Source organism: Nanorana parkeri, unplaced genomic scaffold, assembly GCF_000935625.1.
Source record: "Nanorana parkeri isolate BGI_ZX_2015 unplaced genomic scaffold, ASM93562v1 scaffold1500, whole genome shotgun sequence".
Classification (NCBI taxonomy): Eukaryota; Metazoa; Chordata; class Amphibia; order Anura; family Dicroglossidae; genus Nanorana; species Nanorana parkeri.
In genome coordinates, this window is record NW_017307768.1 from 326,783 (window position 1) to 347,662 (window position 20,880).

At 46.7% G+C, this 20,880-nt stretch overlaps 1 protein-coding gene across 1 annotated transcript in view; it reads left to right on the plus strand.

Moving 5' to 3' along the window:
* CHRNA2 (cholinergic receptor nicotinic alpha 2 subunit) overlaps window positions 1-20,880 on the plus strand; it is a 68,897-nt gene that overhangs the window by 19,103 nt on the left and 28,914 nt on the right. Inside the window, exon 2 of the mRNA XM_018570301.1 lies at window positions 8,213-8,364. Coding sequence (XP_018425803.1) covers window positions 8,213-8,364 — 152 coding nt within the window. The remainder of the gene's footprint in view (window positions 1-8,212; window positions 8,365-20,880) is intronic.

Consider the following 20,880-nt stretch of genomic DNA (forward strand, 5'->3'; position numbering starts at 1 on the left):
GGGGTGGGGGGGAAATAACGTGACGGGTCTCCGGCGAGCGGCATTAAAGCGGATGATTGTCCTTTTTAGTGTCATGTCGTGTCAGCTGTTCACTCGTCTGCAGCCAAGAAAGTTTGAAAAGAACGTTATTAGTCAACAGGCAAAGTTTATCAGCGAAGCGCTAACGGTGAGGAGGAGGCAGAGCAACGTCATGGGGGCCCCTCAATGCACCTCGAAGGGACCCTCTACTCAAAAAGTGATAGCTCAGCTATGGGTGGAGCATGGTGGGCTGAGTCACCTCCTGGCTTCTTGTATGTCTTGGATACTCCAGTACAGAGATCTCCCAGATGGAATTCCCGACTCTGTTCCTGTCCACATGGGCATTCTGAGTGATCCCGCCCATCTTTGTGTGTTCCCAACTCCTCCTATTACATTATGCATAATACCAAGTACATAAAAATCCAGAAAGGATGGTGGGAGCCCCTCATAATGGGCACAGCGCGTGTACAGACCCGGGAACTCAGCACAGGGATGGTGGGAGCCCCTCATAATGGGCACAGCGGGTGTACAGACCCGGGAACTCAGCTCAGGGATGGTGGGAGCCCCTCATAATGGGCACAGCGGGTGTACAGACCCGGGAACTCAGCAAGCAGACTTGTATGTGTATGACTTGCGTCGGATCCGGCAAAGTCTATTCATCACCCGGCCTCTCTGGCTGTCACGCCTCATGGATGAGGAACGTTCCATTCTTTATTGTCTGAGGCAAACTCAAGCTGTTTATCAAGCTGCTTTTTTTCCAGGAAGGCCAGCTTGGCACGGGGTCCATGAGATTTAGGGTCTTGCCCAAGGCTTCTCAGGCTAGGTGCCTCCTCAAATGCTATCGCTCATGATTAGGGCAGACTTCAGATGATTCTAATTCATTCCCACAGCTACCTCATGTATCACTTCCCCCTCCCTTTTAGAGTGTAAGCCCTCAGGGGCGGGGCCCTCCTTACCATCTTGTCTTGAATTGTATTGTAACTGTTATGTCTTCCTTATATTGTAAAGCGCTGCGCAAACTGTTGGCGCTATATAAATACTATGTAATAATAATAATAATTGGCTGGGGCAGCTTGAGGTATTGTGATACTCAGCAGTGAGATACAATGTATTCTTATACAGAAATAACAATTTAATTAAATGCCAAAGTTTAATCTGCTTATATTTTGCCTTCTATGGTCCCCCTCCCCCTTTCCAGTTTCATTACATACCTTATGATAGACCAGGGGTCGGCAACCCCCGGCACGCGTGCCCAGCCTGGCACGTGAGACCTTGACAGCTGGCACGCGAGTCGACCTGTTTGCTTGCAGTTGACAGCTCCCTCGAGCCGGCTGTCAATTACATTTACTGGCCCACCCACCTCAGTGACGTGGCTGAGCGGCATAGGAACGCAGAGGCGCGCTGATGGGGCCCTCAGCTCGTTCTGCGCATGCTCCTGCCTGAAGGATCCCTCTTGTGCCAGCCCGCCAGACAGGAGCGGGCTCACCCACGCCTGATGTGATGGGACGTGATTACTGTACCCTGCCCGACAGGAGGAATCTACTGCACACCCTGCCCCAGCACAGAAAAAGGAGCCAGACGATCATCTGGAATATACAGCAGGTACCACATGTATACTGCTCACATACATAAACATTAACCCTCGTTCCAGCACACATGCATGCCCTCACAAATGCACAGCAGTATATTGATCCACAAATAGCTTTGATTTTATTCCTGCCCTTATACCAGTGATGTCATCACTGGGTCTCTATACAGACAGATCATGGCTGGTGGGAGAGGCCGGCAGGGTGCTGTACAGAGCTTCCTGGAAACGTCACAGCACCCTGCCTCAATACTTCTCTCAGGAGCCCTCAACCATAATGTAAGCAGTGGGCTGGCTTTAGGGAGGAGATATGCAAATGTCATAGTCCCCAGGCTCATAAGGTGGGAGGAGGCTGGACCAAGCTTGGTTTATTTTATTATTTTTGAGAAACTCAACATTTGTTCATTACTTCGGCTGCACTTATCTCTGGATCTGTTGGTTGTTTTGATATGGTCACACAACGTTCTCCGAAGGTTCTATATTTATGGGGAAGCAGCATTGTCACCATAGGCTGCTCACTCCTGATTTGGACTACAAAACACCCTGCCCACCTCATCTCACAATAAAGGGCATGGTTTGGGCAGGCTGTGCTTTTTCCTACCAATCCCAACATGTCTGTGAGTGTCAGTCTTGTAATGCCCTATGGGACTTGTAGTTCCACAACAGCTGGAGGGCCGGAGTTAACCATTCCTGATGTAGAGGGAGGTGTTCTGTAGTCCACAAAAGAAAACTGGGCAGGGATGATAACACTATGTGAAGGGGGAAATCTCTCCAAGGGCTAAATTGATTAGCAGCCACTGAGGTGGGATAGCTTCAAGTACATTAATTCAGCTGGCCAGCCTGGAACATGCAGCAACTCAGACATGTTCAAATAATATGGGCTCCCAGGCCCATTCACAGGGTTTTGAACAGCAGAACATCTGTGTTACCTTTAATTATCTCCATAAATCACATAATAATGACACCTGTACTCATATTTAATGAGGCCAGAATCATTAGATGGGTCTCCTTGTCTTGATAAGACCCCCTCATATCAAGATCAGAGGACAGCTGTTCATTCCACCAAGGTCCCTCATATCAAGATATGTTTATTACACCAAGGTCAAAAAACATGTTTATGATTTTATGTTTAAACCTTAACCCATTAGACCTAAGTGTTCTACATGAACTCTAGTTACCCTCAACCTACAAAGACACATGTTCTGCATGAACTCTAGATTACCTTAACCTTGACCTATGAAGTTAAAGGTTCTACATAAACTCTAGTGCCATTCACCTACGACGTTAAAGGTTCCACATGAACTCTAGTTACCTTGACAAAAGAAGCTAGATGTTCTGCATGTTTTCTTATTCATACAACTCATAATATATATAATTCATATATGTATGTATGTATGTATGTATGTATGTATGTATATATGTGATGTTTCCACTATAAAAGCACAATTTATAATATGTTCATTAAGCAAAATTTAAGCTAAATAACCTAATAGAAGCTTGACAGTCGGATGTGACCATCAATTTCCCCTATACAACTACTTGAGATTGTAGGTGAATATGATTTCTGGCTTTCTGACGGGATCATCACTGTTTTGTCAGAAAAGTTAAAATCAGGCTTGCAGTAGCAGTGCCCACTCTGTGAGTCGATGGGTGGGAGGTACATAGGAGTCTTTACAGGACACAGGGAGCTCAGAGGGTGTTTCAGCATGGGGGTGATGTTCTCCAGGCCTCCAGAGATTCTGGAGGAGGCAGGGCAATGACACAGAACCTGCAGACAGGTGGCTTTGAAAGTCTTACGTTCCCCAACTACAGACCATTTGTATTCATATTGTATTTACATTTATCTATTGTGGCAGCAGGCAGATGGAGATGTCTGGGTATAGCCAGGATGGCAGATTTGTAGGGCCCAGTTATAGGTGTAGTGCTGAGGTTCTTACTCTAGGGGAAAGTGTTGAGAGTGCTGGAGGCCCAGAGGTAACCAGCCTAACTGAAGGAAGCTGGCTCATTATCATCATTAGGGCCTCCATAAGATATCCCAGGCTGCTAAGTGAGTGGTTCCATCTGGGGGACAGAGGAGGTCTCTGCAGGAGTCAGGAGGGCTCCACCCTGGAACCATTCTGGGAGTCTGGCAGACTGGGGAGCAGTTCACCCGTATGGTAAAAAGCAGCCTGTGTGGCAAAAGACAAGCCTGTGTGGCATGGCCTTTGAATACAGCCTGTGTGGCCAGAAGTTTTGAGGTAAAGGCAGTGGCGTCACAAGGGGTTGCGGCCTGCACACGGTTGTGACCATTGGAGGGGTGACACCAAAATGACTGTCAGTCATTTTGGTGTCACCCCCCTCTAAAAAGTCGGGCGCTCAGTCATGGACCGAACGCCCGACAGTATCAGTAGAGAGGAGGGGACCCGGCGGCATACCTCATCCCGCCGGGTGGCTGTCCCCTCTTCTCTCTCTGCCGGAGTCCATCACCAAGATGCCTGCTGGCAGGTATCAGAAGATCGCCGCACGTGCGCGATGACATCATCGCACACGCACGGTGGCGTCTCGGCGGGGTGACACCCGGTTACCGCTCCGGGTGTCACCCAGACCCGGGACACCCCCTGGGTAAAGGAACCACCTGAAATTGGTGAGACTGAAAAATGTTTTGTTTGATGACATAAAATGGTACTTTATGTCTGAAAACCCCTGCGAGGGAACACCTGTGTGGACTTTTCTTTTGGAGTCGTGAGTTAATTAAAGTGGGCAGAGAAGACCTTAAAAAGTGAAAAGCGAGTGGCGGTGTCCTTAATGTGCTACCGCTTGGAGCGAATCCTCACACTATTTATATTGTATTTGGTCTGGAGACGACCTATTAATAAAAAGTCTTTGGTTAATGGAGCATCTGAAAAATACATTACAGAGGACAGGAAGGAAATTGTACGCTGGAGCAGAATTTTTAAGTAGCATCAGATTGTCCACCCCCGGTCTCCGGAGAACAATGTAACCAACAAATCCTTTATACACACACCGCGGAGCACAGATAATTCCACACACCATCAGTGCAAGTGCTCAGCAGATTATGAAGATGTGACAAGCGCTGAGCTTCACAGAATAAAACTTCCTTAAAGGAGAATTACGGGGTCAGTGTTTTTCCCCATAGTTCTCCTTAGGGTAACGGGAGGACACAAACTAGCGTCCTCCCGTCACCCTAAGCTCAGTATACCGCGAGCTGTAGCTGTATACTGAGACGCCGCAGCGGATCCCGACATGGACGTCGGGATCTGCCCAGCTGTGTGAGTGACAACTGGCTCTGCCTATCTAGAGGCAGAGCCAGCTGTACCCGCCCCCTCCCCCGTCCGTTCCTCCAGTCAGCGCTGGCGGATCGGAGCGGGGAGGGGGGAATCCAGCCCCTCCCCTGTCACGGCAGAGAGCCGTGACAGGATCGAGAAGTGAGCGAACGCCGGTATGTGTTCGCTCACCTCCCGATCTACTGAGCCGACCTGTGAGTCTCATTGTTACAGGTCGGCTAGAACTATGAGGTGAGTGGAAATCACTCACCTCATAGTTCTCCTTTAAAGGGAATATCCAACTAAGAGAAAAAGAGTCACTTCACTAATAGAAAGGATGGGCCTCTGGGACAGATGCCTTGTAGGACCCTCCCAAACATAGACCTTTACATGTTAAGTCATTCACTTAGGAATTTGCCAAAGTAGCTACAAGGGATATTATTTCTGCCACCTGGGAACACCTTATCAGCGTGACCGACCTCCAGACTTCCAAAATAGCTCACTGTAGAACAAAAGAGACTTAAGCTGATTGGCTTGCAAGCACCGTTTGGCTGAAGATGCTCCAAACCTCTGATCGGGGGGATGCATGGCAGATGTGCGCGGACGCAGCAAATTTTGGCTGGTTCATCAGGAGCTGGCCGAAATTCACATAGTGTATGGCCAGCTTAACCGTCTCTGTGCTCCACAACAAGACGCATCAAAGATCCAGAGAAGAACAATTGTTTCCAATAACATCTTTCGGCAAAGACACTCTAACAAGCCAACCTGTAATTAATTGCACAGAGAACCGAACATTAGTATCTAAGCACTTAGCAATGTCACCTCATTATTAGTTACGCATATCGTAATTATTTGTCGTTATCAAATTTAACCCCGGGAGCTCGTTCACACCATAGGCGTTGGGCTGCTTTGGTCAACACAGTTCAATCCATTCACAAGGCAAAAAGCCTATTGTCGCAGTTTCCACAATCGTAGGACCAAGGGCCGGTGCGAGGATTCTTGCCTTGACAGGCAAAGTTGCATTTTTGCGCCCCTCCTCTCCCAACCCCCTCCCCGACCCCCTGTAGCGCTGAGCCTGCTCCCTATCAGCATGTTTTTTTTTCTTCACTTACCTTCGGTGCGGGAGAGCAGCGGCGAGTCAGCGCCGCTCCGGTGGGAGGAGCTCCAGGTGGGGTCCTAATTTAGCTGGCCGGCGACTGCCAGAGGTGCCGCGCGTATCAGGATCCTCTGGCAGTCTCTGGCCAGCTAAATTAGGACCAAACCTGGAGCTCCTCCCACCGGACCAGCGCTGACTCGCCGTTGCTCTCCCGCACCGAAGGTAAGTGGAAATAAAAACATAGCGCAAGCATCGGGGCATTTTGACAAGTACAAGTACTTGTCAAAATGCCTTGTTTTTTCCACCCTCACCCTGCAGCGCCCTCAGGCGGCCGCTTGCCTTGCCTTGCGGTAGTGCCGGGCCTGGTAGGACCGTCTCCAACATAAACATTTCACATATTAACTGCCTCCCAGCCGGCTGTTGTACTGAAACGGCCGGACGGGATCTTCCTGGATGTAACAGGGCGTCAAAAGACGTCCTGTTGCCCCCACCCACGTGCGAGCGGGAGACTGCCCAAATTTAAAAACAGGCAGCGATGCCTGTTTACATACAAGGGATCTGCCAGCTATAGAGCCGGTGGATCGCTTGTATGAGGTGCCGGTCGGTGTGCCCCCCCTCCGCTGGTCCCGAGCTTTGTTATGCCCAATGCGAGCCCAGGACCAGCACGGTGGCTCTGTGACAGGGGATCAAAGGGAGATCGGTACACGATCTCCCTCCGGTCCCCTCTCCGGTGTCAGAATGCGGAAGTCATGTATATTACATGACTTCCGCATTCTCGTGTCAGTCTCCAGCTTCAGATGCTGGAGAGAAGCTGATGAAGCAGATCTGTGCTTTATCGGCTTCTTTAGGGGTCCCTAGGTGGCATTAGGGGTCTTGGAGGACCTGTCACATCTTCTGCTATCACATAGGGGGGTTTCTTAGCCCCCTATGTGATAACAATAAAGTTAAGTGGAAAAAAAAATAGGAAAAAAAAATAAAATTTGCAAAATATAAAAAAATTAAAGTTATTGATATTATTGAAAAAAAAACCACAAACATTTTTTAAAGTCCCCCCCCATACATACACACGTCCAAACATGCTTCGGGGGCTCATACGTGCGAAAATGACGATTGTGCCCATTACGCCGCACATGTTACATATCGCTGCGAACGTCGCAGTGAGAGCAATAATTCTAGGGTCATCAATCACTGATAACACTAATAAGGCCTACGGTTGCTCAATATCGCACATATAAAATCGCGCGGAAAATCGCCCGATTTTCATGTCGCTCAGTGTGAATGGGGCCTAAACTGATGAGCGGTAAAAGCTTTTAAAGCATCGCCTATGGTAAATTTTGTGCATGGTAGTTTTTAGCGATTTCGCGGGCGTGCGCAATGGTGATTAAATACCAGCAAAAGAAAGCTCTATCTGTCCCCAAAAAATGGTATAAAATTCATTTCAGCACAGCGTTGCATGACGGAATAAATGTCAGTCAAAGTACCGCAGCGCTGAATACTGAAAAATGGCCTGGACAGGAAGGGGGTGTAAACACCGCGGTCAGCAAGTGGTTAAATCATTCCCTTTAGAATGGAATCATTCATTAGGAACATTAAAGGAGAACTATGAAGTGAGTGCTTTTCACTCACCTCATAGTTCTAGCCGACCTGTGACAATGAGACTGTCACAGGTCGGCTCAGTAGATCGGGAGGTGAGAGAACACATACCGGGTTCGCTCACCTCTCCATCCTGTCACGGCTCTCTGCCGTGACAGGGGGAGGGCTGGATTCCACTCTCCCCGCTCCGATCTGCCAGCGCTGACTGGCGTAAAGGACGGGGGAGGGGGCGGGTACAGCTGGCTCTGCCTTTAGATAGGCAGAGCCAGCTGTCACTCACGCAGCTGGGCGGATCCCGTCATCTACGTCGGGATCCGCTCCGGCTGCGGCGTCTCAGAATACCGCGAGCTGTAGCTCCCTATATACTGAGCTTAGGGTAACGGGAGGACGCTAGTTTGTGTCCTCCCGTTACCGTTACCCTAAGGAGAACTATGGGGAAAAACACTGACCCCATAGTTCTCCTTTAATTTCTGCTGCCTCAGAACACCATCTCAGCGTGACCGACCTTCAGACTCCCCACCTTGTTGTAGGACAAGGAGATGAACTCTATGCTTCACAACAAGACCCTCCAAGCTTATAGAGAACAATCATTTGTTCCAGTAACATTTTAGGATTCTAGTTACATAATATCTAATTCTGAGTCTCTTTTCCCTTCAGTGTCATGTCTGCAGAGGACGCGCTCTCACGCGGAAGAACGCCTGTTCAAGAGCCTGTTCAATGGGTACAATAGATGGTCCAGGCCTGTGCCGAATACCTCAGACGTCGTCATTGTAAAGTTTGGATTGTCCATTGCCCAGCTCATAGATGTGGTGAGTCTAATACCCAGTGATCCTCTAAACGGTGCTAGTGGTCCAAATGTATGGAAAATGTATTTCATGTATTACAGCAAACAAATCAACACTGACATTTTTACTAAGCGATTATGTAGTTCTGCCACTGACTCCAAGTTGTAGAGGGACTACAAATCGCGACAATACATTATACAGCAATGCAGAATAATACCATCAGCTATAGAGGACTACAAATCCCAGCAATACATTATACAGCAATGCAGAATAATACCAAGTGCTATAGAGGACAACAAATCCCAGCATTACATTATGCAGCAATGCAGAATACCACCAGCTATAGAGGACTACAAATCCCAGCAATACATTATACAGCAATGCAGAATAATACCAAGTGCTATAGAGGACTACAAAGCCCAGCATTACATTATGCAGCAATGCAGCAGCAATGCAGAATACCACCAGCTATAGAGGACTACAAATCCCAGCAATACATTATACAGCAATGCAGAATAATACCAAGTGCTATAGAGGACTACAAATCCCAGCATTACATTATGCAGCAATGCAGAATACCACCAGCTATAGAGGACTACAAATCCCAGCAATAAATTACACAGCAATGCAGGATAGCACCAGTTATAGATGACTGCTGAGCAATATAAAGGTGCCCATACACTGCACGATTCTCGTACGAGAATCGCGGGAATCCCGCGATCGTACGAGAATCGTGCAGTGTATGGAAGGCGTGCGACCGTTTCTACTGTACGGTCAAACGTCTTCCGTCGAACCAGCAGGCTAGAAAACCCGCCGGGAATCGTACGATTCTCGGCGAGTTAGTGGCCTGCTGGTTCGAGAACTGCCGAAAAAAGTCTTGCGAGGGTTGTAAAGTGTATGGGCACTTTCAGGAATAGTAACTTGTATTGTCATATACATTAAATGATTGCTCAGTGCCATATACAATCACCAGCATGCAGGGACGATTTAAGGCTCTAGAAGTCACTACCTCAAAGGCCACACACAGTTAGGCATCAGAAGTTCCTCCCCTGAGGTAAAAAGATACTTTTTTTTCAGAATCAGATGCCAAGGCCGCCTGGAGGCTTCAGAGGTTCTGACACGTGCGCCGTCCATGCCGTCTCTCCGCCTCCTTCTCTTCAGCTCAGCTCCCACTGGCTCTGACATCAGAGCCAAAGATCGCTCCACCACTGCACTGTGGCTGGGGGGCCAGGGTGACAGGAGACAGGCACAGTTCCTTGCAAATGAAAATCTGTGCGCGGCCACAAGGAACTGAGGAAAGTTGTGGGCCCCCAGATGTGACAGTGGGCTCTGGGCGGATGCCCACTTTGCCCATTGGATAAAGCGGCCCTGGCGCTTCCCAGATGTCTGTAAAAGTTTGCAATTGAAGTTTGGTAAGGAAGTCACCAACATCTGCTCACTGTGAAGGTTCTGAAAGTTTATTTAGAAGAGTTACAAAGTAAAATGAATGATTTGATATAAAAGATTAACATGTACGGAGATAAGACCGGGCCGGTGTACCGAGGATCTGACCTCTTCAAATGGGAAGCTTTTAATCTCCCATCCTGGACAGTTGAGAAGCTGGACCTCCCAAATATAAACATTCTACATATTAAATCATTGACCTGAGACTCAAATCACGCAGTTCATCATTAATTACAAGAAACATTCATTTCTGTTATCTCAGAACACTTCATCAACGTGACCGACCTCCAGACTCCCAAACACCTCATTGCAGAACCTGGAGATTAACTGTCCCTGTGCTCCACAACAAGACCCTCCGAGGATCCGGAGAAGAACAATTTGTTCCAATATTTTTAGTGTTACTCATTATGCTGCCGAAGGCGGCCGAGTGAATAACCGAGCTGGAGTGAACAGTGCTGAACGACGTTCGGCTATTCACTCCAGCTCAGTACGGCTGATTTCAGCCGTACATCGGCTGCACTTCGGTCAGCCCAACATGCTCTGCAGAAGGACTTCGACTCAGCCGATCCAACATCTGGATCGGCTGAGCCCGAAGCTCCGGCAGCTCACTCGCTGCTGTTCGCCCCTATTCACACAGGGGCCGAACGGAAGTAAGTGAATAGCTAAATGCCACCGAGCGCCATTCGGCTCGACTATTCAAGTCGGTATCTCCATGGTACCAAGCAGAATAGAAAATAGTGAAAATAGTAGATTAAAAAAAGGTTTTTTAATGTAAACAAATGGTCAAATTAAAAAATAAAGATTAAAAAAAATTGAGAGGTAGCTCTGCCCAACTGTTTCCTATTGGCCGGCACCTGCTAGAGTCTTCTTGCAGGTCCCAGCCAATGATCAACAACTGTGTGGAGCCGGCTGTGACGTCACGGCTGGCTCCGCCCAGTTGTTATTGCTTAATGACAGATCAGCGCCCCCACGTCATTTGGGGACGCTGATCTGTCATTACAACTGGGCGGAGCCAGCCGTGAGATCAGCCCAGCTGTCATTTACGGGGCGGATGGCCGGCCTTCGGCAGGTCGTTCGCCCCGTTTCGGCTCAGTCAAGCCGAAGCATATGCCTTCGGCTCGGCTCAGCCGCTTAGCCGCCTTCGGCTTCTGTTACGGGCTATAGCGAATAGCCCGCACAGCAGCCCTTCGGTTCGACTGACACGAAGGGCTCAGGCGGCTGAAGAGAGCGGAAGGATCAGCCGAAGCTACGGCTGGATCCTTCGGCTCCTTTCGTGAATAACCCCCTATATTTCCGCAAAGACATTGTAGCAAGCGAACCTGCTCTTATATTAGAACCGAACATTAGCATATAGTTAGCAATGTCATCTCCTCATTAATAAAGCAGATATTCATTATTTTTCTTTCCCCAAGAGCTCGTTCACACCATATGCTAGGCCGGGCTGCTTTGGTCAACACATGGACAGGGCAAGATGCCGGGTTTTGTATTGTTGCAGCACAACAAGCCGGTACAACTGTGCAAGACTGAAGGGAAGTCTGGATCTCAGTTTGCACTGATGTCCTCATAGAAGCACACTCTTCGTATTTCATAGTCGCCATGACAGATCCTTACAATGAATGTATCGGTGAGGTTCAGTCCGGTATATACAATCGCCCAGCAATATGGATTAATCCTCTAATCCCGCAGATAATAAGGATTAGGTTTACTTATTTATTTCGTGTTATCATGGAGTACGGAAGGAGAGGTGACGTGGAATGGATTCATGGCCATTGTGCGTTCACCACCGGCGTGATTCCATAGTAACGGAATGTGAATAGGTAGAAGGCATTCAGGATCCTCCGCGTCACGCCGTATCCTCATCTGGCAGCACTGTCAGTGGAAATGGCTTTTAGTCTTTTATCATCCAAAATATGGCTTTCCCGTGCCGTGCCGTGTCCCGGATTTCAGGGAAATTGTTTGCTTCTTAACCCCTTCGTGACTGACGACGTACAGTGTACGTCGCCAGCATCGGGGCTGTTTAAACAGACTCCCGGCGACTTTTGCCGCCGGGACTCTGTTTAAACTTGTAGAGCCGACTGAGAGGTTTCATTTCTTTTCCTTTTATTGTAGAAACGTAGAAGAGCGACAGCAGAAAAAGACCAAGTGGTCCATTGATATGACCCTATTTTTATTGTTTTTTGGGGGTTTTTGACCCTTTTGGTTGGTTTTTAATCTTTCAGTTTAAATCTAAGTTTATTCATAGTTCTAAGCCGACCTGTGACAATGAGACTGTCACAGGTTGGCTCAGTAGATCGGGAGGTGAGCGAACACATACCGGGTTCGCTCACCTCTCGATCCTGTCACGGCTCTCTGCCGTGACAGGGGGAGGGGCTGGATTCCCCTCTCCCCGCTCCGATCTGCCAGCGCTGACTGGCGGAACGGACGGGGGAGGGGGCGGGTACAGCTGGCTCTGCCTCTAGATAGGCAGAGCCAGCTGTCACTCACGCAGCTGGGCGGATCCCGTCATCTACGTCGGGATCCGCTCCAGGTGCGGCGTCTCAGTATACCGCGAGCTGTAGCTCGCGGTATACTGAGCTTAGGGTAACGGGAGGACGCTAGTTTGTGTCCTCCCGTTACCCTAAGGAGAACTATGGGGAAAAACACTGACCCCATAGTTCTCCTTTAAGGTAAAAAAAAACCGGAAAAAACCCCCAGAGACCCATAAAAAAAAGTAACAGAAGAATATAAAAAAAAAGGCGGCAGACTCAATGGACCACCTGCTCTTTTGACTAAGGATAGATCTAAGGCTGTCCAAAAAAGATTAAAAAAAATAAAAACAACAAAAACATCATGAAAGGGGCAAACTCAATGGGCCATTTGCTCTTTTTATGATGTACTCGGTTTTGTTTTTTAATTAAACCTTTTTGTTTGTTTTTAAACATTTCTGTCTAAGTATAGGGGTCTATTGACTGAAGAGCCTAAGGATCCAGCCGTAGCTTCGGCTGATCCTTCGGTTCGCTTTGGCCGCCTTTGCCCTTCAGCTCAGTTGAACCGAAGGGCTGCTGTACGGGCTATTCGCAATAGCCCGTACAGCAGCCGAAGGCGGCAGAGCGGTTCAGCCGAGCCAAAGGCATATGCTTCAGTTCAACTAAACCGAAGTGACAGCCGAAGCAGGGAGAACGGCCTGCCAAAGGGCCGGTCGTTCTTCCCGCAAATGACAACTAGGACAATGACAACAACGGCTCGCTCCACCCAATTGTAATGACAGATCAGCATCCCTAAATGATCTGGGGAGGCTGATCTGTCATTAAACAATAACAACTGGGCGGAGCCGGCCGTGACATCACGGCTGGCTCCGCCCAGTTGTTATTCATTGGCCGTGACCTGCTAGAAGACTCTAGCATGTGCCGGCCAATAGGAAACAGTTGGTCGGAGCTAGCTGTCACTGCTATCTCCCCCCAATTGTTTTTTTAAATTTTTATTTTCTTTAAAATATTTTTTTTGTTTAATTTTCCTATTTTTTTTAAATCATTTTGCCACTTTTTTTCCACTTGTTTTCTATTCTGCTCGGGTACCTCGGAGGTACCGAGCAGAACAGCCGAGCCGAAAGCCGCATTCGGCTATTCACTCACTGCTGTTCGGCCCCTGTGAGAAGATATGAGAATAGGGGCGAACGGCAGCGTTTGAGCTGCCGGAGCTTCGGGTCAGCTGATGCGAATGTTGGATCGGCTGAGTCAAAGTCCATCTGCAGAACATCGTTCGGCTTTGTTTACTTTGACTCGGTTATTCACTCGGCTTAGTGAATAACCCTGATAGACGTATGTTCAAAACAAACAAAAAAACAACAATGGACCACATGGTCTTTTTCTGCTGCCATTTTTCTATGTTTCTAAATAATTCTATGTTTCTTTGTAATATGTATGTATATATATCTATATATATTTATATATTATTATTATTATTATTATCAATAATTGTCTTAAAAGCAATTTGTATCTGATCTTCATATTTTTAAGAATTAAAAAATATATATATTATACATATTTCCTTGGCTATGTTCCTTCCTCCCTCCCCCCGAAAAAAAAAAAAGTAAAAATAGAAAATTTGTTAGAGTTTAACTTTAATTTGTTTTAACATTTGCATGGATCACTAATCTCCATAATTCACCTTCTCTCCTTTTGCTTTTGTCGTTATTTTTCATAACTTTACCCACTAATTTACATAGACATCTCGCACAGTGAATTGCGATGACTAAATCTTAATGGAGACGTGCCTTTTTTTTGCCGGCGCTGCAGATCTGTAAGTGCTGAATGTGTGACTATGCGGTGATTAATATGAAATAAATCCTACACAGCTCAATACATGTGTAATCTATCAATTAATGGTGTGTTTGGCGATCACTGGCGCTGTCATGTTCAGTAAAAGGAACAAAGGAGGATGAGGAATACTGAGCATGTAAAAAAAAATGGAGGCTGACCTGCGTGACATCGCAGTGCAATAATAATGAGTGATATACAAATGATTTCAATGTATCAACAGCGGTAGACGACAAATAAATGTAAGCCGTGATAAACACCATGTAGGGACATATCTTCATTAGTTTAGAAGCAGAGATGTCCATCCTACAGGATAACCTCTAGAGAGGCTGCTAAATAAAAACTACAATTAATTTCAGCGAGTTACTTATTCCCATTCATTTGTATTGGTTACATGCCATAGAAAGTTCAAAGCATGAACACAGAGATCGGTGATCGGTATATCAGATATAGAGACTTGTAGTGTATAATACAGATGTATGGATGTCTATTAGACATGTGCGATTCGTTTCGTTCCTAATCGAAATTCGGACGAATTTTCGGAAATTCGGACATTCGGATGTATCCGAATTCCGAATTACAGACATAACGAATGCAATTTGTTTTGTTCGTTGGAGCAAAGTGGCATTAGAGAAGGAGAAAAACATTTTTTCCCCCTCAAATGTCACTTTGCTGCAAACGAACAAACGAATAAGAAACGAAAACGAAACGAACGTTCGAACTACCGCTACCGAATTTCGTCCGAATCCGAATTCCGAATCTGAATTGACTTTCACACCCGAATCCCGAAAAACGAAATAACACAAATCCGAATTTAAAACGAAACTAAACTAATTTTTTGGCAGTGCACATGTCTAATGTCTATAGACTATTCCAAAAAGGCGTCGTGTCAAGCATTGCTTAAAAGTTAATTTTGTAAATAATAATAAAATAAAAACACATGGCAGAAACTATCAAAAATAAATAAAAACAATTAGGTTGGGTGTCAGTAAGGCCATATATAAGGACTACTGTTTATGTCATTAACACCAGTGATATCTTAAAGGAGAACTATGAGATTGAAACAATGAGACTGTCACAGGTCGGCTCGGTAGATCGGGAAGTGAGTGAACACATACCGGCGCTCGCTCACTTCTTGATCTATCCGTGCAGAGAGCCGTGACTGTCACTCACTGCTCCCTGCAGGGTTCCCCCCCTCTCCGATCCTCCATTGCTGACTGGCGGAACGGACGGGGGAGGGGGTGGGTACAGCTGGCTCTGCCTCTAGATAGGCAGAGCCAGCTGTCACTCACGCAGCTGGGTGGATCCAGACAGTATTGTCGGGATCAGTTCCAGGTGCGGCGTCTCAGTATACCGCGAGCTGTAGCTCCCTATATACTGAGCTTTGGGTGACGGGAGGACGCTAGTTTGTGTCCTCCCGTTACCCTTAGGAGAACTATGGGGAAAAGCCCTAACCCCATAGTTCTCCTTTAACCAAAAGGTTTGCCTTGGGTGTCTCAGCCATGCATCAATTCTTTTTGAAAAGTATGTTTATAGGCTTAATAAAGAAACACTTTGTTGACATTATGGATAACTTTAGAGGGATCTGTGGGTTCAACTGAATATTATACATATAGGGTAGTATATTAGACACTAAACACATTGGGGGGAATTTATCAAAGCAATTGCGACAGTTTTAGCCTCTTAGATAATTTTTTTAATGTGCGAATCTGTCTTTTATCATGTGCCCCTGTTTTCACCACCTGAGCTTGCGCTACTTTCCCATCTGCACGTGTTTTGCACCTTTTTTCTTCAGAGCTTGCACTACTTTTTCAGTTGCATATGTTTTTTGCACCTGTTTTCATCTGCACTTGTTCCGGGCGGTCTGAAACTGGAGCATCACCTAAGAAAACAATCACAACTTAAGAAGTCCCCATGACCACTTCTTCAAGATGACAGTTAAGCTTTTTGCCCGGAGTTACGAGTCTTCTTTCCTGGAGTCTATTAAACCTCATTTATCAACAACATTACACTAGCTTGATAAATCTGGTGCAAATATATTCCGCGCAAGCTCAAACACTCGCAATTGCTATGATAAATCCTCCCACCCCCCCATGTCTTTGGAATTCAGTCATTTCTTTTTAGCCAAGGGTTGGATCACATATGGAAGTTTAGATTTGAGTTGCTTACGGTTGAGTTGGGCAGCTTGTAATTTCCTGGCCCTGTTGCCCTGTTGGTAATAGGACAATGATGTATTTGCAGTTGTGGGGTCAGGTTTGGAAGTTTGGAGGCAACAATAAAGAGCTATGGGAGTCTGGGACGCCCCAATTTGTTTACATTTGTGCATTTGCCAATAGACATGTGCAGCGGTTAAAAATTTGTTTCGTTTCGTTTAGTTTTGGATTTAGTTTATTTTGTTTTTCGGAATTCGGATCCCATATGTGTTTCGTTTCGGCAATCGGATTCGTATTCGGATCTGGTTCGGAATTCGTGTCGGTTTCGGAATTCAGATTTGGAATTCGGACGAATTCACGAAAATTCAACTTGAGGTGCGGTAGCAGAATTGGCACATTTGTCATTTCTGGTTGCTGCGCTCTCGTCTTTACTATCGTCTTTACTTTGTTTTTATCTGTTTAAATGTTAACACAGCGCACGCACAGGATTTGGAGGAAATTCGTTCCAAATCCGAAATTTCGCATGCGAAATTTCAGATTCGGATGATTTCGGATATGTTATATTTCGGAAATTCGGATGCTCAGAATCTACGAAATTCTGAAATTTCGTCTGAATTTGGAATCGGAACAAAACGAATCGCACTTCTATTTGCCAACAAACTATAGTGAACCTTTTTATGCTTGAAAGTAGGTTGTTATCTTAGAAGTGGGTTTATTGCATTGGATTATATCGCCAAAGATTTTCCTGCCGTCATCACAAAGGGCTTTATGTTTGTATGGGCTTTATTCAGTCCTCCAGCGTTAATTGACAAGCTTTTAAGTGCCATGCTTGTGATGGTTGTGATTCAGTGGCTGAGTGGCTGAGTGTTTATTCTAGATTGAATGAAACATATAAATACCTCTTATGGAGTCCCATGACGTACGGAAACTGGTGTTGCAGATGGGATCCAACATCCTGTTGATTGCGGGCTGATATTAACTGCAGAGGCAGCATGAAAGGTCATTGCACCTAGAAATACTTAAGGAAGAAACTGTAAAATAACATAAAAGAACACAGAGCCAGGATAGAAAATGTGAGAATCTGCAGACAGCATAACATCGCTGGGAAGTAGAAGAGGGAAGGTGGGTAATAGGTGGAAAGGTGGGCATATTCTGTTAGAATACACATCCCTGTGTTTATAGCAGCAACTTCTGCAGTATACAATTTCGGTCACTAGATGGCAGTGTTTATGCGTTCTATGATATATCTATGGTATATGCTCTGTTGTATTCAGAAAAGGTAGAGAATAAAGCTGCGGCTTCCTTCCTGTTTCTCAAGCCACATGCAGCATGCATATCAGACTGTGTGCTTGTATCACGTTGGTGATGGTAGGAGCCCAGATGCGGGGGACTTGCCAGCACGATTGGTACCTCTACTCAAGTAGACCAGGATCACGCACAATCTCCTGCGTAGTGGCAGCCAGTACTGAGGCAGTCCAAGAGCACGGTAGAAAAATCACAATCCGGAATCGAAGTCGTTGAATGTAGAAGAGGTCAGGGGAGGCAGCAGAGTATCAGGGTCACGGAACAGGCCAGGGGTCGGTAATAGGAAACAGAAACGGGTATAACGCCAGGCACTCTAAGAACAAGCTTAACAATAACCAAGCACAGAATGACTCACCCTTCCTGCTTACATACCTGTTGGCAATGAGATGATGTCATTTCCAGGGGCGGACCACTTCCTTGGAGGGGCTTTCACTGTCCCTTTAAGAGGCGGTCCAGTGCTCGTGCGTGCCTCTTCCTGTACAGCTCTGGACGATGGAACAAGCGGACACCACACACAGCAGCCGCTGTGGGCTCGGCGCTGCACAAGGAGACCAAATGACGGCGCGAGACTCTGCGGGAGGTAACAGGTAAGTCCTCACCGTTTGTGTTTCTCCGTGAGGCTGTGCAAGACGTTCCAACATATTCACAGCGCAAACCCAAAGCAAACCCAAAGTAGATATTTGTCATTGTTGAGTACTGCTCATGATACGCTTTTTATATGCACGTTTGTGCAAATAGAAGTATCATGGACAGTACCCAACTGTGTTGTTGCAAGAACCCCAATACGGCTACAGTCACCTTATCCATCAATGTTCAGTTAAAATGGCACAGAGTGAACAGAGGTCACTGCCAAGGTTGTAGGCTCACTCGGGTAGAGTTCTGGTAGGAGATTGTGGGTTCTGGTTGTTGTTTTGAACCCCAGGGTGAATGGCCCATGTTTTACAAGAAGAAATCTAGCTTCTATGTTGGAGAAACAACGAGTATCCCGCTCTTTAGTGGTCAGTAGTTTCAGGGCTTGTTCACACGACGTCCAGATTCTGTCCTGACCAGATCCGTGCGCTCCTGCACTAAAAATGCATCCCAATGTATGCCTACGTGTTTTATGGGCTACAGTTCTCACGTGCGCAGTCCGTTCAGGTCACCACAGAAAAGATACTGCATGTCACATTTTGTCCGGTGCGGAATACCTTCCCGGTATTTTGTCCGGTGCGGAAACGGTCCGAAAACACAACGAAAAACGCGCCGAAAACGGACTGCACTGCAGCTAAGCAAAAAATAAAAAGTATTCTTGCTACACTTTTCATGATGTCATCATCGTTGGACTTCCTGGTTGTGGTGGAGCAGTAGAGGGAAAACCAGTAGGCATGAACAACATGGTCCTGGACATTGAAAGATTTGTCGGATTGATGGAGCGTGCGCCAATGCTATACGACCTCCTGCGAGCTCGTTCTCTGCAGATTGCTGTAGCCAGAACCAACACCATGCCTGCAAACATGTGATACATGTCTGATCTCCAGCTGTACATACACAAAGGGAAGTGGTTGTTACGAGAGGGCGGAAGTGACCTCAGAGGAAGAATCTTCATACTGACAGCCCCACGGCTTAAAAAAAGAACTGTCAGCGTTCGGACCGCTGTAAAAACCCATAAAAAAACCGCGTCAAAAACGCACTGCATGCAGAGCACTGCCTCTGCAGATCCGCACCAGATCCGGACCGGAAAATCATGTGAACAAGCCCTGACAGGTTACCCCCATCTCTATGGAAATTTGCTTTGACTTAAAGGAGAACTATGAGGAGTGCTTTTCACTCACCTCATAGTTCTAGCCGACCTGTGACAATGAGACTGTCACAGGTCGGCTCAGTAGATCGGGAGGTGAGCGAACACATACCGGTGTTCGCTCACTTCTCGATTCTGTCACGGCTCTCTGCCGTGACAGGGGAGGGGCTTGATTCCCCCCTCCGATCCACCAGTGCTGACCGGCAGAACGGACGGGGAAGGGGGCGGGTACAGCTGGCTCTGCCTCTAGATAGGCAGAGCCAGCTGTCACTCACGCAGCTGGGCGGATCTCATACCTTTGGCCATAGAGCAGAGCCGGCGCTACCATACAGGCAGCACAAGCGGCCACTTGAGGGTGCTGGTGGGGGAGGGCGGAAAAACACCGCCTCCCATACACAGGGGCAGCGGTATGGACAGGGCTCTGAGCTTCAGTTTCCTATAGCCCCGCCCCCAGTTCCCTCTGCTGTGTGCTCTCTCCGGAGCCTGCTGGAAGCTCGCACTGTCCCTGAAGCTGTCACCCGCAGAGATATTTAGATATGAATGGGCGGCGGTATTTGCATATCAATAAGCCACGATCCATTCATGTGTAAATATCACAGCTAATTGATATGCAAACCACAGCCCGGCCACCCAGGGTACCACAGTACTCTTGGACTGCATGGTAAAGAAGGGAGTACCGCCCACCATTGTTGCTAATGAAGAAAAACCAGCCTGAAGACTGCAAGAAAAAGGTATGTTTAAGTATGTGTATGTACATATATTAGACTTTAAAAAAAAGTTACATTGGCAGTCAGTGTGAATACTTTTGTTACATTGACGGTCAGTGTGAATACTTTTGTTACCTTGGCGGTCAGTGTATATACCTCCTTTACATTGATGGTCAGTGTATATACCTCAGTTACATTGCTGGTCAGTGTATATACCTCCTTTACATTGATGGTCAGTGTATATACCTCAGTTACATTGCTGGTCAGTGTATATACCTCCTTTACATTGCTGGTCAGTGTATATACCGCCTTTACATTGATGGTCAGTGTATATACCTCAGTTACATTGCTGGTCAGTGTATATACCTCCTTTACATTGATGGTCAGTGTATATACCTCAGTTACATTGCTGGTCAGTGTATATATCTCCATTACATTGCTGGTCAGTGTATATACCGCCTTTACATTGATGGTCGTTGTATATACCTCTGTACATTGCTGGTCAGTGTGAATGCTTCTGTCACATTGGCAGTCAGTGTAAGGCCTTCTAACATTTTATTATACAGAATTTTTGCCACCATCAACCCATCAGCAGCCACAGTGGATGTTGCAGGACTCATCAGGACACATGATTTTTTTATATATATTGTATATAAAATGTGTTCTACTTCTGGACGCCGCCGTTTATCTACGTTAGACGGTCCTAAAGCATTTAAACATCAGTTTAAGGTCACTTGTTATCTGCTGTTAGTTATGCTATCTTTGGTGAAGATCTATGGAGGGAGGGTGGTGCAGGGGCGTATCTGCCGCGAGGCAAACAAGGCGTTTGCCTGGAGCGGCAGATTCCCTGAGAGCGGCAC